The sequence below is a fragment of the Pangasianodon hypophthalmus genome, chromosome 14 (genome assembly GCF_027358585.1).
Source record: "Pangasianodon hypophthalmus isolate fPanHyp1 chromosome 14, fPanHyp1.pri, whole genome shotgun sequence".
In the NCBI taxonomy this organism is placed as follows: Eukaryota; Metazoa; Chordata; class Actinopteri; order Siluriformes; family Pangasiidae; genus Pangasianodon; species Pangasianodon hypophthalmus.
The window spans coordinates 22570145-22592649 of record NC_069723.1 but is presented as its reverse complement, the minus strand read 5'-3'; the positions used below and the strand labels follow the sequence as shown (position 1 = coordinate 22592649).

The 22505-nt window shown below is 39.0% G+C and overlaps 1 protein-coding gene across 4 annotated transcripts in view; it reads right to left on the bottom strand.

Annotated features, from left to right (window-relative positions):
* Window positions 1-22505, bottom strand: part of robo2 (roundabout, axon guidance receptor, homolog 2 (Drosophila)) — a 495378-nt gene that overhangs the window by 393165 nt on the left and 79708 nt on the right. Inside the window, exon 1 of one of the 4 annotated variants that reach the window (XM_053239625.1) lies at window positions 7843-8433. The exons of the other annotated variants lie outside the window; for them this stretch is intronic. Within the exon in view, the coding sequence (XP_053095600.1) occupies window positions 7843-7954 (112 nt within the window). The 5' untranslated portion in view covers window positions 7955-8433. Of the gene's footprint in view, window positions 1-7842; window positions 8434-22505 lie in introns of those variants that run through there. 4 annotated transcript variants of the gene reach the window in all.

Below are 22505 nucleotides of genomic sequence, written 5' to 3'. Positions count from 1 at the left end.
GTGCGTGTGTGTGTGTGAGAGAGAGATGGACAGTGTGAAAGAGAGGCGGAAGAGGCGGTTAATGGGAAGGATAAGGCGGAAGGTCCTTAGGCAGTAAAATTTACCTCTTTCCATCCATCAAACCCCACTGTCATATCAGCAGCCTAAAATACCCCATAAAACACCGCTATCGATGGACAGACCTTCCGAGGCAATTAGACAGCAACTTCATTAGTGTAAGTGTGACTGGAATACAGCCATTAAACTCCGTACTGTATATAGAGTGAATCCAGTTGATCCAGAAAGTTTTATCATGACATTATTTCATTTTTTAAATAAATATGTCCTCTTTTTTTTTTTTTACCACTCTTTATCTTTCTTTCTTTTGAATAGTAGCCGATGTGCCAAATTCGCAAAGCTTTTGTGAATTAAATCTCTCATTATAACAATCTCCAGATTACCAGAGGAAGCTGAGAAGATAAAACTCACGCCTTCTGCCCGTGTTTGACAACACTGCTTTTTTTTTTTTTTCTTCTGGAGTTTGAAATAGCACCAATTGCAAGCCAGAAACAGTAGGAATGATTTACTTGAACTGTCTTTCATAAGACTGACATAACTAAGTCATAACTGTGTCAAACATGCCTGTCTCTGTGATGTTTCTATGACACTTTTGAGCATCATTGTCGAGCATCATAATTCTTCATAATGCACCATAGACTTACTATCAGTAATGTCATACAAGCATGACAATTTTGTATTATTTCTAACAGATGTAAAGCTTATTTCATCAAATGTTACAATACTAGTCAAATACATCTTTTTCAATTCAGTTCAATTCAAAATGTATTTATAAAGCACTTTAAAAACCACAGAGTGTACCAAAGTGCCACATGAAGAAAGAAATGAAAGAAAATTAAAATTACATAAAACACCACAAATAGCCTACATCTCTTCCACACCTAATGGTCATTATAAAGTAGCAAAAGCTTCTTTAAAAAGATACGTCTTAAGACGGGTTTTGAACATGTTCACAGAGGTCGAGGATAAACATTGGTACTCCATTCCACAACTTTGGGGCAGCAACAGAGAATGCGCAATCTCCTATCTTATAACATCTATCATAAAACAAAGTCAAATGTAATAAATAGTTAATAATTAATAGTAACAGTGTATTGGTAACATGGTTGTAATTGGACATAAACCCTTACAACCATTAGCATTATAGAGCATTATAAAAGGTCATATGCTATAATTAGCTGTCGTGACAGTTTATGTGTTAGTCTGTGTGTTAGACTGTGTACACACAGTCTCTTAGATTTAACATGACATTTATACATATAAATAAATTCCCAAAACAACACAATGCCATAATATATTTATGATATGGTTATGTGAATCTTATAATGTGGAATTTTGAAAACCGGCTGACTAAACCATTCCTGAAATACTGCTCCTAGTCTTAACAAAACACTGTTATTCTTCTGGACATAAACAGCCACGACATAATTACAGCATATAACATCTCCCATGACCCATCTATGGCCTGCTTATGTCAGTCTTATAAAGATGTATTTAGTTTTATCAAGGAAGCAAACTAATCCATTTACAAATGGATTAGAAATAATGCTCTTAGACTTAACATGATGTTACTATAGAACCCCATATATAAACTGCCATATCGACTCAATGTCATGACACATTTATGATGTGGTTATGTCAGTCACATAACGCAGGGATTAAGTTAAATATTAAGCAAGTAAAGCAAGCTTCATTTTCCATTTCTCTAATAATGTTCCCAGCCCTAGCAATGCATAACTCATTGTATCATGTGATATCTTTCATTTGAGGTGGTTGTGTCATCTATGAGGTGGTTATGTCAGTCTTCTAAAGCAGTGTTCAAGCTAACTGTTATCAAAGCAGCTTACTAAGTCACTACTCTCATAATTCTCCTAGTACTAACATAATAAACAGTTATGAAAAGTTATTACAGAATATGCCATGTTCCATGATACAGGGAAGATTGCATGCCATGTAATAAGTTGTCATAACTGTAATAATGTTCTTACACCTAACATGTCAAACTCACGCATATGACATGTCTCATGACGTATTTATGAAGTGGCTATGTCAGTCTTGTAACGCGATGTTCAAGTTCAGTGTTATGAAATCAGCTTATTAAGCCATTTCTGTAATAATGCTCCTAGTCCTAACATGTCAAACTCTCAGTGCAAGTCAAACAGCATATGACATTTATCTATGACATGTTTATGATGTGATTACATCAGTCTTATAACACAGGATTTAAGTTAAGTGTTAGGTAAGCTGCTGTTATAAGGTTTTGTCTCATAGTAGTTAATAAGAGTTATTTTTGTACTATATAAGAGTTATAATATAAGAGTTATTTATATTTTCTTGTACATTTTGTACATTTCTATGACAAGTGTATGTGTATTTTACAATTAAGTGGAGGTAAAATAAAATGAAAATGAATTGGTGTTTCAGTTATAAGGAAGAAAAATGTGTACTTTTTTTTTTGCTTCAATGCTCCAATTCTCAAGCTGAATATGTATAAATCTGTGACGTGCACTAGCATACAAATGTTATTTTTATGTATGTGTAGCCATGCACACATTTACAGGCACACAGCATACTGTGCTACCTTAATGTCTCCCCATAAGAAAAGTTATTACCACGTATGAAACCGTCAGCCTCGACAGGGTGCTCTGTGGAGTCGTTACCACGCTCATGAAGAAGGGAGCAAATAATTGAATTCGCCATTGTTGCCAGGACTCAGTGGGTGATATTTTAGCGACGATCTATTGAAAGAAACAGACAAATTACGGTTCTTCCACACAAATTTGATATCACTTGTCTCACAGCCACATAACAGCGAGCCTAGAGGGCTGCTGCGGCTCTTCGACGCTGCAAAAGACAGTCCAGAATCCAATTCCACACAAGCAGCGAGTTGTGAGAAATATTAATTACATCTTGACTCTACCTGCACAGTAAATCCAACCACCTGGACCCTGGACTCTCAGTCATGCTTGAAGAGAGGACTGTGTACGGAGGATTCATAAGCGAAGCCACTCTCCTGCACATTACTCTTCCAGGAGCAGACAAGCTTCAGTTGGCTGCTTTCCTGCTTACATGAATGGGTGTGTGTGTGTGTGTGGGTTGGTGTGTGTGTGGGTTAGTGGGAAATTACACTCCTGAGTCTTCAGTTCTCTACATATCATATTACCGGGATGCCATTATGGTGCCATACAGGTCTTCCACTCTACACATTCATTAGAATTCGACTACACATCTGCGGGACCATAATAGACGTTGATACGTCTCACTTTTCTCACAGCAGGTTGGCGTTTTGGTTCCACCTTCCTGCTGATTCTAAGTGGATGTGGACGACACATCATCAGGAATGGGAGAAGAACACCAGGAACATCAGAAGTGGATTAGTGAGTCCTGGGCTCCTATTCAGGGGCTCCCACCGTCCATTGCTATGCATGAAACAATGCAGGGAGCCCTGACAAAAATGCAAAGCACACATTACTACATCATACATTCATTGAGTATGTGAGGCTCTGTGCTATGCAGATGGTAATATGACCTTAAGTGACTGGTTTCTTTCTTGTTCATTCAAATCACAAACTCAACCACCAAATCCTCAGTGTCCAACTCTTTTAACAACCTCGGACTCAATGGCCAGCAGTCACAGCATGTTGACTCTTCTTTCCTGCATTTTAGTTCCTTTCTAATCTGAAAAATAAACATTATCTGACTTCTTTTTCCTTGTTCAAGTTTCTTTTCATTGACACACTTAGTTTATGGTTATCCGTGTTTTGTTTTTTGTTTTTTTTGGGAGTTGTTATTTTTTCATCTGGTTATCTAGCTCCAATTGAAAACAATTAGCCTAACTGCCTGGTTACAAATTTAACCCCTCGAGCCAACATTTTTGAATTTATTTAAGATTCTGCGATTTCACAGTCATTGGCTCATATTCTATTAACTCACTGATGTTGATAGGTGTTGTGGGACATAATGTAATGGCCAATCAGTCTAATCAATCAGTTTAAATGTTCCTCAACAGCCCTTTAGTGTCCAAGGCCCAGTAGCCCCTGTCAGTAATCCGTTCCTGGGTGGAGAGTAGTTCGTCCTGATAAGTTTGAAGCTACTGAATTGTTCTTATATGAGGAAAAGGCATTGGGTGACATTGACTAGGTCCTTCCCTGCTGTCAAAGCTGAATGTCAAAGTTTCTCAACGGACCCCTGAGAACACACCACTATTAGGATAGCGAGACTGAGGGGCAAATTCAAAATTTGTTTGTGCAAGAGAAACGAGAGAGCACAGGAGAGAGAGAGAGAGAGAGACAGAGCATTGTGTTTTCCCCTGAGAATATCCTACTGTCCCAATGACAATATGACAAAACACATACCTGGACAATATGCTTCAATTTCATTTCTGATAACCTTCAATTGCCTTGTTAAAAAACATTTTTCAAAGCATACTGTAGTGAATATATATTATATATTATATTATATATAATATATATATATATATTATACTGAAGGACAGTGCACAGTGCTATTCAGACCTAATAATCTCTGGTTCATTAGGCAAAGTTTGCCAATGTGACAAATCTCATTTGTGTTTTTACTCAATTTTCTCTTGGGTTCTTATTTTATGGTACATGTGCTATGTATTGAAAATCATATTGTATTAAAAAAATGTCATCAACATTTTCTATCCACCAGAGGATTAAAGGCAAGGGTTTTTTGTTTAAATGAGGTGGTTTAGACAGGAGATTCTCAGCCATGGATCCTATCACTGTAAAATAAATCCCACACACCACCTCAGCACAGTTTTATAAACATCATCCAACTATATGAATATTAGGCATGTTTAAATTACGATAAATAATTTGCCGTAAAACTGGAGCTATTGAACTTTTCCAATGAATCACATAAGGTAGGTCCAAGTTGACATTAATGGCAGGTTGAAATTTCCACCACTGTAACACTGACTCCTTGGCTCTACTTCACAGACCCCTGGGGTTCCCTGGACCCCAGTGCGAGAACCGCTGGTTTACACTTAAGCAACAAGAGAGAACATTCTCAGCATAACTAATGATGTATCTGTTAAATGTATAATAAATATATTCGTTGCACATTATTTTCAGATGTGGCTCTTCTGACTTCTATAGTACACCCAAATATCACAAACTGGCTTCAAGTATGTTGAAATATATTAGTCACATTGCGCATTCCAAATGTCTAGATTAAAAAAAAAAAAAACAGAGATTTTGAAAATAAATTCAGCTTCCTCTTAAAAGTGCAAAAGGAAAAAATTACTTAAAGTTATTTCACAATTTCATTTTGACTGCAGTGCAAGAGCATCAAAGATATTTCGACAGACAGTAACTAATTACAAACTCTGTTTATTAAGTGTATGCCCATTCTGCTGTGCCCAGGGCACATACCTATCCAATAACTTGATCAAAAAGATGTTCATCATGTGAGGCAATCACACTTAGCTAGCAAGGTCATCTTTAGGCAGAGTGGCTGTTTTTTTTTTTGTTTGTTTTTTTTTTATTTAAATTGAAATCCAAAGCAAGATTAGATATAGAAACATATTCTTTTTTGGTTCTTTGTCCAGAATTCATCCACACTGAGTTCCCAGACTGCCACAACTATCCTAAGAATAGTGAAAGTCAGTTAAAGACTTTGGGAATCAAATAACTTATGGAAATAAACAAGTGCTAATAAAACCCCAGTAACTTAACACTAAATGTACATGTTGGTGCAATCATATTAACATTAGCATGTAGATTAATAAAAAGTCATTTTGCAGTAGATAAAGAAAATAAATGAAATCTAAGAGCCTACTACCTCCAGAAGCACACGTACACCTGCACACACACACGCACATTCCAACAAGTGAAATGGCACTCACGTGTTGAACATCATCTCTTGCTGGTAATAGCACTATATCCATAAATATGCATCCATTTCGAGTTGATCGTATCATATCCATGGGTAAATTACAGCTTTTGAAGTGTATGATGGAGCCATAATCCAGATATTCCTCCAGTTCTCACTGACTGCTCAGCCAAACACACCCTAATAGATCTGCGGGAGGTCAGTGCCCTCCATCTCACCACAGACCAAAGATTTCACATATATTTGCTGAACTCCCCAGAACCGATTAAAATAACTGAGTACACAAAATTGAGATGGCTCCTGATTTTTTCCTGCTCATCACCAGCGACGGAATAAAGAGAGAAATATTCAAATCACACACAGTCATGCTGTGCATGGACAGTGTTCAAGGACATTTAGGCCTATTTGGGTGATTGGGTTGCTATTTGTTTCCCACTGATATTACAATACATTCACAAATTTGTATGTAAAGTAAAAGTAGGACAGCATTTATGTCTATCCCAGCACACTATAGCTACATTGTCCATAAATTGTCCATTATAGGTTATGAAAAATGTACATTTCAGTGTACGGACTTAGCACTGTTACCTGAACACATTCACCCCTATGAAATATTTGGAATATTCCAGGAGTCACATGATCAGAATTTCCTGAAGATCACGAGAAGAAGAAAAGTATATTTTTACTTTTTTTTTTTACTTATTTTCAGTGATGTGATATTGACTGATGAGGTCACTTTGATAGTACCAAAATTATAGGCTGAAAGGAAATGGTTCGAAAGTCCTTAATGTCCTCGTGCCATTAGCATCATTGGTAATCAACCACATTTTGTGTCTTTGCTAATACTATACTTAAAAAAATTGGGGATTTTCAAGTTTGTTAATCAATTAGAGAAAAATGAGATATTGAAATGGTTAAATGCATGTTTTCTGACAAAATGAATATATACATTTTAAAAAGTTAGATAAAGGTTAAATAGCACTGCAGTCATAGAATCAACCATTTAGCTATACGAGGAATGATGTGCATGTACAGAATTTTTCTTTTTCTAATAAACTTGTAGCGAGATGGACAACATGTTCAATCAATGAAAACATTAGTGAAGTCAAAACAAAGACTTTTTAGCATTAGACACAAAACAAATGATGACCCAACTCGCAGCGAAACTTGAGAGCTGTACTCAGCCATTTGAGCTGGTTAAGCTCACACTGGGGCTTCACAAGGTTCACAACAATGGTTTCCCACATCACCAGTAGAAGCCAAGAGCCATGGGCTTCAGGGATGCATGCCTGTGCCCACTCATCTGCTTGTCCAGCAGCACACGTTAAGATTCCTGGTCTCTTTAATCCGACAAAGGGGATTAGACATAAGGAGACAGAGCAGCTCTTTGGTGGAAAGGGTGGAGGGGCATTAATTATTAACACCTCTTGACATGCATGGTGAGCAAGAGCTTTAACCCAAGAATCACAGCAGTGAGCAGTGGGATCATTGCTGCACCCATCACTCTATTAGCACCACCTCAGATCTTTCAGACAAAGACAGTTTTGTGACCCTTTGACCTTCCTGTGCTTTCAGTAGAGAGCGAGAGAGAGAGAGAGAGAGAGAGAGAAACTAAAGTTGTGTCTGTGCTCAGGATGGGACAGGACAGCACCGGTGCTGATGTGACAGGATGCAAAAATAGCAGCTTGTCTAAAATGCACATGACATGAGCGGTCAACTTTCAGCACCCGAGACACAGAGATAAGAAATTCCCAAAAATCACACAAGCAAAAATAATTCCAAGCACCACTGAACCATGGTCTCTCTTGAGACAAGTTCTACAAGACACGTGTAACAATGCACTTTTACTTGCTCACAGGTGGGAGAACACAACAAACACAACCATGCATGAACCCAGAGGAGGAGCTCTTAAGATACATGACTTACCCCCCTTGTTCCATCTGCCCTTAATCCTGCCCTGGAAAGAGGGATGAGGAAGTGAGAGGAGCAGCAGCAGACACAGAGTCACAGAGAATCCACGAGCGCTCCTGAGGAACATCTCCAGGAGTTTAGGTTTAGGTTTTTCACCTGTCCGTGGAGCTCGGCTCGGCGCTGAGAGCGCGCGGCGACTGCTGAGTGCGTTCTGTCATCGGTCACGTTACAGAAGCGGCGTGTGTGTGTATCTCTGCCACGCTGCTGTGAGCTGCCGAGCTCTTCCTGCCAGAGTATGTATGAGAGCGAGAGCTGTTTCTCAGCGCATCCCCATCTCACACAGCCACCGAGTCTTCATCATCCGAGACGAGAGAGTGAGAAAATGAGAGGCAGGCACAACATATGGCACAGCACAGCTCTGTCTACTATGCTTGCACACATACACACACACACACACACACACACACGTCTTACTCTGTACACACACTCAAGCGTGTTCCCTGACTGCTGCCCGCAGACGTTGCCTCCGCCAGTCTCTCGCTCCCGCTCTTCAGCTCTCTGTGGGAATTCAATCTCTCGCTCACGCACTCACTCCACCAGCCCACTGCAGTGACATGCAGGAGTTTATATGAAATGAGCCGTGTGTGTGTGCGGGGATGTTTTGGAGGTGGGGGGTGACTGGGAGTAGGAAACAGTAGAGGAGAGGTGAATGAGAGGAGAGGAGAGGAGAGGAGAGGAGAGGAAAGGAGGACAAGCAGATGGATCTGGTAACAGCACTAATCTCATCAGCTGAACATATTTTTCAATGAATAACCAGAGAATGTCCCAAAACAAGACACAGCTCTCCACAGGCACAGCTCTCCTCAGAGTCAAACTCAGCACAGCTGAACACAGCCAAGCAAAGCGTACCTCAGCTGAAGACGGTCCACCCTAGCCCTGGGCAATTAAACACAGCTCTTTCTCAGCACAGCAGGTGACCAAATCCCATCGGAGCCAAGTATGGCCGTATCACCATAACACCGTCAAACACAGGTCATCACAACCTCGCCACAGCTAAACACAGGTGATCACAAAAAACACAGCCTAACATAGACTGCCACTACACAAATCACCACAAGCCATCACAGCCTAATGCAGGTCACCATAATCCAGCACAGCCAACACAGGTCAATTCAGTTAAAAAAAAAACAGGTGTCACCAGCCAAGACAGCTGAACACAGGTGACCAACAGCCATCACAGCCCTATACCAGTCACCACAACCAAGCAGAGTCAAACAAGAGCAGAGCATAGACCAACATAACCCATCACAGGGTCACCATATTCAACACAGCCAAACCCAGCTCACCATTACCCAGCACAGCCAAACCAACCTCACCATTACCCTGCACAGCCAAACACAGCTCACCATTACCCGGCACAGCCAAACCAACCTCACCATTACCCTGCACAGCCAAACACAGCTCACCATTACCCTGCACAGCCAAACCCAGCTCACCATTACCCAGCACAGCCAAACCAACCTCACCATTACCCTGCACAGCCAAACACAGCTCACCATTACCCAGCACAGCCAAACCAACCTCACCATTACCCTGCACAGCCAAACACAGCTCACCATTACCCTGCACAGCCAAACACAGCTCACCATTACCCAGCACAGCCAAACCAACCTCACCATTACCCTGCACAGCCAAACACAGCTCACCATTACCCAGCACAGCCAAACCAACCTCACCATTACCCTGCACAGCCAAACACAGCTCACCATTACCCAGCACAGCCAAACCAACCTCACCATTACCCGGCACAGCCAAACACAGCTCACCATTACCCGGCACAGTCAAACCAACCTCACCATTACCCTGCACAGCCAAACACAGCTCACCATTACCCAGCACAGCCAAACACAGTTCACTATTACCCTGCACAGCCAAACCAACCTCACCATTACCCAGCACAGCCAAACACAACTCACCATTACCCAGCACAGCCAAACACAACTCACCATTACCCAGAACAGCCAGACACAGATCAGCATTACTCAGCACAGCCAAACACAGCTCACCATTACCCAGCACATCCAAACCCAGCTCACCATTACCCAGCACAGCCACAGCTCACCATTACCCAGCACAGCCAAACCCAGCTCATCAATACCCAGCACAGCCAAACACAGTTCACCATTACCCAGCACATCCAAACCCAGCTCACCGTTACCCAGCACAGCCAAACCCAGCTCACCGTTACCCAGCACATCCAAACACATTTGAGCATTACCCAGCACAGCGAATCCCAGTTCACAATTACCCAGCACAGTCAAAAAGAGATAATCATAGGTCGCTACAAACCATCACAGACAAACAATGTTCACCATTACCCAGCACAGCCAAACACAGGTCACCATTATACAGCACAGACAAACACACGTCATTATTACCCATCACAGCCACACACAGTTCACCACAGCCTGGCAGAGATAAACAAATGTTGCTACAAACCATCACAGCCAAACACAGGCCATCACAAGCAGACCCAGCCTAACAAAGGTGATCATTTTAATACAGCCAATTAAAGCCAAACACATTTCACCATAGCCCTGCACAGCTAAACACAAGTGACTATAATTCATCACTATCTAACGTAGGCCACAAAATCCTAGGACAGTCTAACATAGTCGGTCACCACAGTCAGACGAAGCTCATGTGGCTGAGAACAGGTGACCACAACCAGCACAGAAAGAGGCTGAAATACAAACACATGGGCCTCATTTATCACTCATCAATCATTTAGTAAAGTCGGGTGTAAATATTTTTGCCAGACCAGACTAAAAATTCCCACAAGATATACAAAAGTTTTGGCAACTCTGATTTTCTCGTAGCAGTGTGCGCATGTTGAGAAAACTCAGACCAGCCATAAATTACTTAGAAAGTTCATGGGACAACATTTTATAGGGTATGGATTTATTTTGGATTGCTTTCTTTCCAGTCATTAATAAGAAACCACAGAGTTTAACAAAATATTAATTATACTGGTGTGTAACTGAAATAAATAAGTGATTTAAACTTGACAGTGTAACCCATATATAACATCATAGCAACTTATTGCCAAGTATGCAATTTTTAAACGGATCAATCAAGGTCGAGTGAGTGAGTGAGTCTCCTTATATGCAAATTTACACAAACTCAGAAACACTCGCAACTAAACAGACTATCAGGAACACCATATTTCTTCTCTAAATGCTTCTGTGAGCAATTTACGAATAAATCCATTCATATTCAGCATGATAAATGAGGCCCTATGCCTTAGGATGCCAAATTCTTTACGTTGCGAACTTGTTTGATGCAGGCGGTGAATGGTCTGAGTTTCCAAACTCCTTAAGCATTTAAATGTCTGAGGCATTTCCCCATAGCGAAGTGAAGAGCCTGAACCAGTGTTCTGCTTCACAAGTGCTCCAGGGACAAGGTGGATTAAGCAGAGTACATAAAACGGATGCTTCACAGAGCCAGCTGGTAGACGTACACCCACACACACGTATACACACACATACACACACACCGAGTGCGGCGTTAGTGTCCTAATTACAGCTTCTGACTGAAGCCATGATTAAGTCTATAATTTTTATACCCAGCACAAAATTAATATTCTAAATCCACACATAAGCTCTATGGGCATGTAGCACCACAACACTCACACTCATACTCACTGTCACCAACGGTAATTTATCATCCTCTTTAACACATTAGTCACTTCGCAAAAACACAGAGACACACACATTCCATTTCCCACTAATCTTTTGTATCTTACAAACATTGGACCAATATGCCAGGGTTGAAATTAAAATCTTTCTGCACCTGTTTCCAATAAAAAAAAAAAAAAAAATACAGAGAACCAGATACAAGGATAAATGCACAAAGGCATCTGCTATACCAGACCAGTTGCAGTCTAAATCAAGACAAAAAACCTTTTATTGTAGCAATGAAAAGTGACTGAATCTGCATGAAGCTCCATGTTCACCTCACCAGACCTGTGTACCTGCTTATCATTCTAATTTTTATACCACAGCATTGCTTATGGTCGCTCTGCAGTCCTCGCAGTGCATTAACAATAAGCCAGAGAGTGCCAAGGATGCCAGGCATCCGAGGACCGCAGCAGTGTCAGAACCCAAGGGAACGAGAGAAAACAAACCCACGCAATGTTACAACAAACACTTTATACACACAGGAGCATTAAAAAGTCAGTGATGGTCCAATAAGTTCAGGAGGCATTTGCATAAACTGCTAAGTGATTTAACAATTATAGTCCAAAGTGACTAAATTAACCACTCAGGATCGGAAATATGGAAATAGGCTGGAATTATGTTGGAATATCTGTGAATGTGTGTGCGATTGTGCCCTGTGATGGGGTGGCATCCCGTCCAGGGTGTCCCCCGCCTTGTTCCCCAAGTTCCCTGAGAGAGGCTACAGGCTCCCCCGTGACCCTGCGTAGGGTAAGCGGTATGGAAGATGGATAGGGAATTATGGGAATTGTATTGAAAATATAAATAAAGAGTTTGGAAATGCACAGAAATTATGCTGCAATTATGTAGGAAATATGCTGGGAATGCAGTGGGAATATAAGGGATGTTAGCAAATACATTCAAAATACATTGGAAATTAGATTGCAAATACATTGGAACTATGCTGCAAATAAATTGAAAATATATAGAAATTATGTTGAAAATATGTTGGAAATATGCTGGAAGTACAATGGAATTCAGCTGAAAGTATATTGGAATTATGTTGGAGATACATTTGGAAGGAGATACATATTGGAGCGATATTAAAACTATATTGGTATTGTGTTGGAAATGCATTGTAATTAAAATTGTAATTAGGAATTATAAGCGGGATTTTGCTGAATATTATGTTATATTTACGTTTGAAATCCATTGGAGGTACGCTGGAAGTATTTCAAAAGTACACAGACATTATGGAACTATTTTGGAAATATTCTGGAAATGCATTTGATATGCATAGAAATTATTTTGGCATTATGCTGGAGTCATGCTGGAAAAATGTTGGAAATACATCGCAATATGTGAGAATGTCATCAGTACATAGAAATTATGGTAGGACTACACTGGAAATATGCTGGAAACAAATTGGAAATACACGGAAATTATGTTGGAAATAGGTTGGAATTCTGTTGGAATCATGTTAGAAATACATTGAAAATATGGTGAAAATACATCTGAAATACATAGAAATGATGTTGGAAATAGGTTGGAATTTATATTGGAATTCCGTTGGAGTCATGCTGGAAGTACATGGAAAATATGTTAGAAGTATGTTGGAAATGCATTGGAAATGCATCAATGAAACTCTGCTTAAATTTTTTTGTTACGAAATGCAGGAGTTAAACTGAGATATGATGAAGACATGATGAGCATGGACTCAAGTGTAACATTATCCCAGACAAAAGCATTAATCTGCACAGTCAGAGCTGCAGTTAGTGTCCGTATTGTCTCAGTCTAGCATCCCTAGAGTGCATTTAGCTCAACGGCTCGCAGATGGATTCACTGCCCGGATCCGTTCTTACCTCTTTATTACTGCACCCACAAAATGAAGAGGAAGGAGGGAGGAGCGATGGTCTGGAGTGCGCACTGTGGGAAGAGAAATGGGCAAGCGAGCAGCAAATACTGGGAAAGAAGCCTGAGCCACTGCACTCGCCTGGAGGTGAGGTACAGGGGTACGGAGGGCCTGTCAGCTTATCACCCTCAGACAAGAGCCCCTAAACACAGCCCGAGCAGAGACAAACTGCACAAGGGTGCAGGACGGAGATAAGCAGAGGAGGCTCTGCAGGGAGGGAGGGCGAGAGAGAGAGAGAGAGTGAGAGAGAGAGAGAGAGAGAGTCACACTAGTCATTTGCTCTATGGCTAAACCATTTATACAGAGACATTCATATGGAGTGATATTTGTGCCTTTAGTCACTACTGAATGCAATAAATTTGATTTGAAAATTAAAGGTACACAATTTAAAATCACATTTTTGGCAGCACAAAGCATAGAGTGCTTCATTTTCAGATTTACCAACAGTGTGAATAATCATTTCTTGACAGTTGACTGGTTGATGTGTCAAAGACATGAATCTGGGCTTGTTTGCTTTCAGAAGAGCTCCGATGTAGCAAAGCAAACTTCTGATTCTGGATTTGATAAACTGAATTGGAAATATGTTGCACAATCCAAATGTAAACTAACAACATGAAAACATAAACTACCAATATGCACACTTAAACTACCAAAATTTAAATTTAAACTAATAAAATGAAAACATAAACTAAAAAAGTTATACTTGTACTACACAAAATTTACACAAATGAAATGAAAACTACCAAAATGTACATGTATACTACCCAGATTTAAACTTAAACAAATTAAAACTCAAACTACCAATTTTTCTTTTACTTAAACTACCAAAATGTAAAATCAAACTAATAAAATGAGTTAAACAACCAAAATTCACAATTAAACTATCTGAATTTATAATTAAACTACTTAAAATGTAACCTACCAGAATGTACAGCTAAACATTATTATTATTGTTATTAATTTGCCCCTCCACCTTAAACTTACCAAACTAGCAAAACTTACCAATCCTAGCAAAATTTACAATTAAACTACCTAAATTTAAACTTAAAATTACAAATAAATCAAAATCTAAACATAAACTATCAAAATGTAAACTTAAACTACCCAAAGTTAAACTTCCAAATTTAAACAACTTAAACTTAAATTATATATCTGATTAATTTAAAATTTTATTTATTTTATGTGTCTACTAATTTATTTTTTAATAATGATTTTATTCTGGACTATAAATTAAATTTCAAGACCTGATATAGATTTTAAAGCACAAAAATTCAGGTATTCGAAATTCTAAACAGAATCTAGTGGCACATTTTTATAATTAAATTTACAGAATTTAGCAGATAGCATCATCCAGAGTGAATTACAGAAGTGATTTAAAGACTCAAAAACATCAAAACACATCCTTATGGTTTTGGAATAATGTGAAGTTAAAACTTGCGAAGTACAGTACCAGTAGAGCAGCATGTGTGAATGGGTGAGATTAAACAATAAATCAGAAAAGGTGTACAGAGATTGGATGATTTGTTTATTGCAGTGAAAATGTGCTTTCTAAATATGTTTAAAGCAGCAGCAAGCAGTAAAGGCAACACCAAGAGTCGTTTAAAATAATATAAACCACTTCAGTAATGAAACAGTAAACAGAGAGCGAAACACTTTCCAGTCACTCTGCTAGAGCGCTCTAAAGTAAAGCTCTCGAAGACACACCATGAAAATGGGCTTTATTCACAGCGAGAGCCTGAGTGTGCACTTGCAATGAATCTCTCATTTAAAAGCTGGCTTTAGACACGACGCTGGATAATCTGATCTCCATCTCATTTTTCTTCCTATTTGCACTCCTAATTTAAACATTCATTCCTATTCGCCCCCTCCCGGATCGCTCCTCTTTTATAAGATTGGTAAATCTGTATTAGGTTGTTTGTCTTTTCCTGAATTGACTGTAATGCGGCTTGGAATAATTCTCCAGCATTGCTGCCATCTGGCCTGTGATTAACATTCCGATTAAAATTCACCACAATCACGGCTCGGCAACTAACAACCGCTGTGACTGAACTATTATTAGCCGTTAAATGTCTCGGCTTATGAATTTTAATTCTACAAATACAGTGGGAGAAAATTTTTCATTAAGCCTATGAACAGAGAGCAAGTAAGCTTTAAAAAAAAAAAACAACAACAACAACAACAAAACCAAACAGGGCCAGATTGCCAGGTGCTGCATTTCAAAGTCAAAGCACCAGAGGGCATGTTGGAAAGCAGCAAAGCTATAAAGTGTGATGTTTCCTTTTAAAATTAACTGCATTCTGGTATATCAGCAAAACAAAGCTTGGGATAAAATTGTTTTAAATACACAGAGCTGTATTCAGAGTTGACTTAGAGAGGCTTTAATACCGTAATTGCATGCATCAATATTCACATTTCATTGGACACTGGAGGAGACAGCATCATAATCAGAGACATTGTTCACCTTGAGGAATGAATTTTTTATGGATAAAGTTATGAATTCACTTTAAGTGAGCTTGGTCAGCTTATCCTTCAAACCGTCAGCACTTTTATTTACAGGAGAGCGCATCGAATGAACAAAAACACTGGCGTTATATTATTATTGGGGAAAATAATAAAATATGCTGGATCAAGTGCTATTTTAATAAGGGTGGAAGCTGTATTGTTAAATTAAACCACACTTGCAGTGATCGTGATCATTATAACTCTTAGGACTCTTCATAATTACAACTCTTAGGACTCCTGTTAGATTTATTTCAATGCTTGCCATCTTCTCAGCCATATAAGTCTTTATTATTTTTCATATTTAAAGGTACATTAGATAAGATTAGTCTTTTTTTTCTCTTCTCAAAATTAGGTCTCTAACAGATAGGTGGGTTTGATATTTGAATGATTCCCGCCCATCTTCATGAAGCTCCTCCCCCAGGAGCTGCCTGTAGAGTAGAATGTCGATAAAATGACTGACAGGAGGTGCAGCCAAACACAAACAAGCATTCCGGACCGGAAGTCATTTTTCCAAACAGGTTTTCTCAGCGACTTAATACACTTTTACTAAAGCCACAGCTTAATCCATTGGGGTTTTTTTTTTTATCATGTTTCTACATACTGTATCTTCCAATAGTCTTTAAATAGTCTCTTGCTTTTATTTTACAATCATATAACATTTTGACAGCAAAGGAAAAAAAAAAAAAACATTTCTAACTTCTGTCCTTATTTTTCTCACCCTAAAAGACAGCTGCTGCTAATGTAAATATAGGCGTAATGTTTGGACATTTGGACAAGCCGCTGACCGCTGACTCTGGCTTGATCACAGTCATGCGTTTCCGTATGATTGTATAGTTATTTGTGTATTGTTTACTTTTGTAAACTGTGACTCAGATATGAAAGGACGGATTTTAAAAAATGCCTGCTCTGTCCTAAAACTCTGGTTCTCTTGCCTTAAAATGGACCTGATCCTGTGATCTTCACAACCTTCTGGAGAATTCCTAAATGGCTCAATATCAACACAAATTGCATTCAGTTTGCCATCTTCAAGACTCATTCTGACTCATTTCTGACCAGAAACAAAAAATCCACAGGGAGTTCTTTGGTTCCTATCATCTTCTGCCAGATAACACTGATGGTGCACTAAGCTTGCCAAAAAAGACTTATTTAGGGCATTGTTCAGAAATAATTGTCTAGAAATCACTAACCTGACCACTATTTAAGTGTTATTTAACCTTACAGTAGTGTGATTTTAGAGATTTAATCAATTATTTCCCTAAGTGATGAAATGATTAACTTCAGCAGCTCGGGAAAAAAAAACAATCTGAGATCTTTTTGTTAGCAAATGTGTTATTTAATTAGGGCATGTGCAGGTTTATTTTTGATCGTGACATGCATTTAATCCATGAACTGTTTATACAATTTTCATCGTACTGTGACACAATATTGACTCTAGAGATCTTTGGTGTTTAATTAACATCTCCAGTAAGTAGGATCAGTAAGTATAATTAAAAACAAAAGAAAATAAATGAAAAAAGTATGTTATAATGCTGCTTTTCATTGAAGATGTAAGGGCGTTTTCTCATTTGGCCTGAATACTTAAATCTGCGCTCAGGACCAATTCTGGGCTTGTTTAGGGGCGGGGCTCATGATCGCAGGATTGTTTACGTCACTTTTTGTGCACTCAGTTTTGCAAAATGGTCGACACTATGTTCATCCTTTTGCTGCTTTTTTTTTATTATTATTATTTTCTTTTAGTACCAACACTCAAGCAGTGAAGAATAGAGCATGGATAGATAGATATAAATGGGGATGAACAGAAAAGGATGTATGGCATAGCATTGCACAGGAATACCTGCAAACCAGGAAGTGTGCTCAAAATTATTTTTACAATATAATATCAATATAAGCACTTGCACCACAAAAATGAGCTAATTACAGTGCTCGGGTCTGACGGAAATCTGCTTTTATATACCAGTAAGGCATTCTGTCTCCTCTGCTGACCAAAACAACCCTCCACCATTGCATTTAAAGTATTTCACACTGATGCCAAAATGATTCATCAAGAGTAGTGTAAAAAGATCCTCCAAACACCTGAACCACAAATACAAGAGCATTAGAATCAGCAGAGCTAACATCCCCACAAAGGGAACTTCCGGTATCGATGCTAAGCCCGCTCAAATCATGAATCTCATGGTGTTAGGAGGAGCAGTGAAGCTTGAAGACCTAGAAGAGGGACTGGACCGGGAATGTTACTGAAGCATGGCTTTACTACTCACTCTACATGAATAAGACATCACAATCCACAGTCGTAGATAAAATATGGATTATGGCACTCACAGCACTCTGTGAATCACTCCATAAAGCCAGCAGGAGAGGAGAAGTCTGTGTACAGTACACATGGGGGCACTATTTATTCTTTATGATCCTAATTACTAGTAATCACTACTGTTTACAAAAAAAAAAAAAAAAAAAAAAAAAAAAACACTTCCCAACTAAATTGAATGGAGAAATAAAACACATATAGTACACTATTTAGTGAAAAGGCTGGATTCTGGCATGATAAAAATATCTATTTATAGTGTGCAGAAAGTGTCACAGAACCCCTGAGAGGTGTTATTTGGAAAGAGAAACCCAGAAAATGTTTCCTTCCACTGTGTGATGTTTACATAATGAAGAATCACAAATGCGTAGCCTATACCACAAGTGTGGCATCTGAGGAAAATGGCTTCTGCTTTGTCCATATAATGAGCACTGTTTTAAAGATTTTAGTGAGAGTCCAAACTTCCCTATCTGTGTTTGTAACTCTCATGGCTATACAGCTTAATTTTTGGCATCTTATGTAATGAACATTTTATGTAAGGAACAAAACACCTGGGGAAGTGCTGCTATAGCAAAATAATCAACGATGAAGTGGAGTTACTGTTACCAAGTTGATTATTTTACTGCAACAGCACATTGCAAAGTGTTTTATTCCTCTTACACCAATTAGAAAAACAAATATTTAATGAATTACACTTTTATCCATTTATGGTAACATTTAATGTTGCTTAACTTCTGGAAGACAAGTCCTGAACTAGGCAAGAACTAGTCCTGTTATCACTTACATTATAGCAGCTATAACTGGAAAAAAAAATAAAGATACAGCTTACAGAAAACTTTACCTTATTTATAAGTTTTTCTGTCTTTCTTGCTGCCGTAAACATGCCTGTGAATTTGATGTTACTATGGAAAGGATAATGTATTAGCATATTAATTAATATAAAAACTAAAGAACATAAGCCAGTCAAGGTTTATATCTAGACTATTTTGAGCAACTAGGATTACTCTCAGAAAATAATGATCACATACAAAGTTTGCTTCTTGAAAGCTAAGCTAAAGGAATCTGTAGCTTTTAGTTTTAAAACAAACAAACAAAAAAAAAAACTTGCTGGGATTTAGCGAGAAAGATTTAGCGATTAGAACATAACCCAGTCATGGTTGATATTTCACAAAATTCTAGCAGGTGTGATATTTACATCTGAAGCACAGTACATTTGCTAAAATATCCAATTTTAGTCTTTTCAGCTGGACTACTTTAAAGAACCTGCTTTTACTCTAAGCAAATAAGGATGCCCCTAAAAAGGTTCTTTGGTTCTTATCTTCTTTAGCCAGGTAACATGTAGCTAAATGTGTCCTGAGCATTCTAAAATACATTTATTTAGGGTGTTGCTTAGAAACAAACATGATTTGGCAAGAATCCCAACTTATCAACAATGGTGCATGCAGATATTTGCATGCTTGAGTATATTAGCGGGCATAATGTGGTTCACTTCTGATGGTTTTAGCTAGACTTTTTTGTTTTTTTTCCCCCCCAAACAAATCAGTCCAACTCCTTGTATACTCCTGTAACAGGAGAAGCCATATATCAGAATCTCTGCAATACAGATTTAATGCACCTTCCTCCCCATTTAGCCTCTATAGACTTTTGTGATTATGGCTTCAAAATGGTGATTGAAGTCAGTACTGTGGTGCCTGTTAAAAGCACAATTACATTGGGAATAAATCCTTTTACAGTCCAGCATGCAGAAAGGCACAGAAACAGCATGTGCTGGGAGTGGCACCAGGCTATTAAAGAGCAGCAGCAGTGAAAGTGGACGAGGAATACGAATCAGAATGATTTAGTGATGGTTGTCATAAAATATGACCAGAGCTTCTATTTACAACCTGTTATAAACCTGCCATCGATTGGATTTATACTAGTATTTGGCCTGCAATGCTAAACCCCTTTTGGCCAAGGGTCCAAAAATACTCTCCGAGCTGTGTTGGAACATGGTGGCAGATGGAGCTTTTGTCTAATCGAGCATTGCGGAAAGGAGAAGTGGGTACTAAAACAGTCAGAGCGGAGATGGGAGGGTAAGTTGATACCAATGTGCCCACTCTCAGAGCTCAGCTCTTTCTCCATTTCTCTAAGACAGAGTGATTTTGTGATGATGTCTGGGTGCGTACGTGTCTGCTTGTCCCCCAGCTTGACACACAGCCTGCATATCCCTCCCTATGCCTTGCTGGCAATGAAGAAGCGTTATTAATGGGGTCAGCCTGTTAAGTAATGGCAGCAAATGTGCCATGAGTTATGGGGCAAATCTCTCAGCCAGCCTGACCCAGTGTCTCGGCTCACGCTTGGTGAGTTATGCTATTGATCTGAGAGATGTGATCTTGAGTTATTGTTCCAAGAGGGCATGATAGAGAGGAAGCCAGAGAAATACCTTTCGAAAGAGTCAGACCTACCACAGAACGCCGAGAAACAGGCAGAACATGGCATCCAGAGTGCAAAACTCCAAAACCTGCCCAAATATTAAATGAGCAATGGCCCAGTGCCACATGTACCACTACCATCTGGCTGAGTATAACACCGTAGAATGATAACATTTAACTCCTCTGAGTCTCCCAGAACACACCCAGGACTTCACCCCGATGGCCACGTATCTCAGCTGTAAGGACCAGAGCTCACACTCAGGCCTCGTTAAGTGCTCAACTGAAATCACACACAACAATTACGTATCCAGCCATCTGTACAGCATGTAGGGATCAATAAAGTTCCATCCATCTATCCATCCATCTATCTGTCCTTGCATCCATGCATTTGCCATTGCTACAGTTGAACCTTTTGCACCTAAACTCAAATTTCCCTTTAGGGATTGAAATTGTTCATCCATCAATCCGTCAACTCTATGCACCAACCTACACATCCATCTTTCCATCCATGAATCCACCCTATACATCCATCTATATTTTCAGCTATCCACCTACACATCTATCCCCTGTCTGTCCCTTAAGAAAAGCGTTATCCATTCATCATCCATCCATCCATCCATTTATATGCATCCATCATCCATCCCTATACAACCATCTGTTTCTATCCATCCACTCATTTATATGCATCCATCCTTCCATAGACATCCATTTATATCCATCCACCAGTTTCTATACATCCATCCATTTCTAATCATCCACCTACCCATGTATCACCATAACTATCCTTTACTTTCTTTTGGGGATCCAAAATGTACATCCATCCATCCATCCATCCATCCATCTGCCCATCCATCCATTCAATTCTGTTTATCCACCCATCCAGCCATTCACTTTCCACTGCCACAATTATCCCTTATTTTCCTTTGGGGATCAAAAAAGGCAATCGGTTCCTTTATCCATCCATCAAAATACTTGCCATTGTCACATCATCACTTATGTTCCCTAATCTAAATTTAGCCTTGGGACCTATAAAATCAATCTATCTCTCCATGTACACAGGGTTGAATTAACAGAAATACTAACATGAAGTGTGTTATCTGAGAAGCTTATTACAAAATCCAAAAACAATATCCAAGTTCAAGGACAAAAGTCAAAAGATCTACAATAAACCAGACAAACTGGCAAATCCAAATCCACAGAACTAGCGTTCATGCAATAGAAGGCTCAGAACTTACACAAAGAAAGTATTTGGCAAGACTTTGTGGCATCTGTATGTTTAACAGTGCTTTGTCGAGACTGTTAACAGGAAGTTGCGTTGAGAATGGAGGTGTGTTTTTACATTTCTCCACTCACAACTTTAGTGAAAAAAATGGAAGAAAAACTTACAACTGTAGTTTTATCTTATCCAGTCATATGCAACCTCTCATTAAATGTGTATTGAGACATGATGAAAAATAAAGCTTGGATGGAAGTATCAGAGGACATCATCCATGTGTCTAGAGGCTAGTACAGTTAGCTTGAGGTGCTAATCTGCTAACAAAGCCTTGTAATGTAACATGTAAATCAAACAGCCAATTTTCACACAGATCAGTGCGTTATTTAATTTGTGTTTAACTACTCAGAAGAAGATGTATAGATATACAGGCATATGGAGGTGCTAATCTGCTAACAAAGCTAATACAAAGCCTGCACGTGACAGTAAGGATATGAGCTTGAACGTAGGGGTAGAGTAGAAGAGTTTGCTTTTTAACGCTGACTTTTCAGGGTTCTCAGTAACAACAAAAAGAGCTCTGTTTCTAATTCAGCGCACTCAGTTGGAGATATTTTATCCTGGG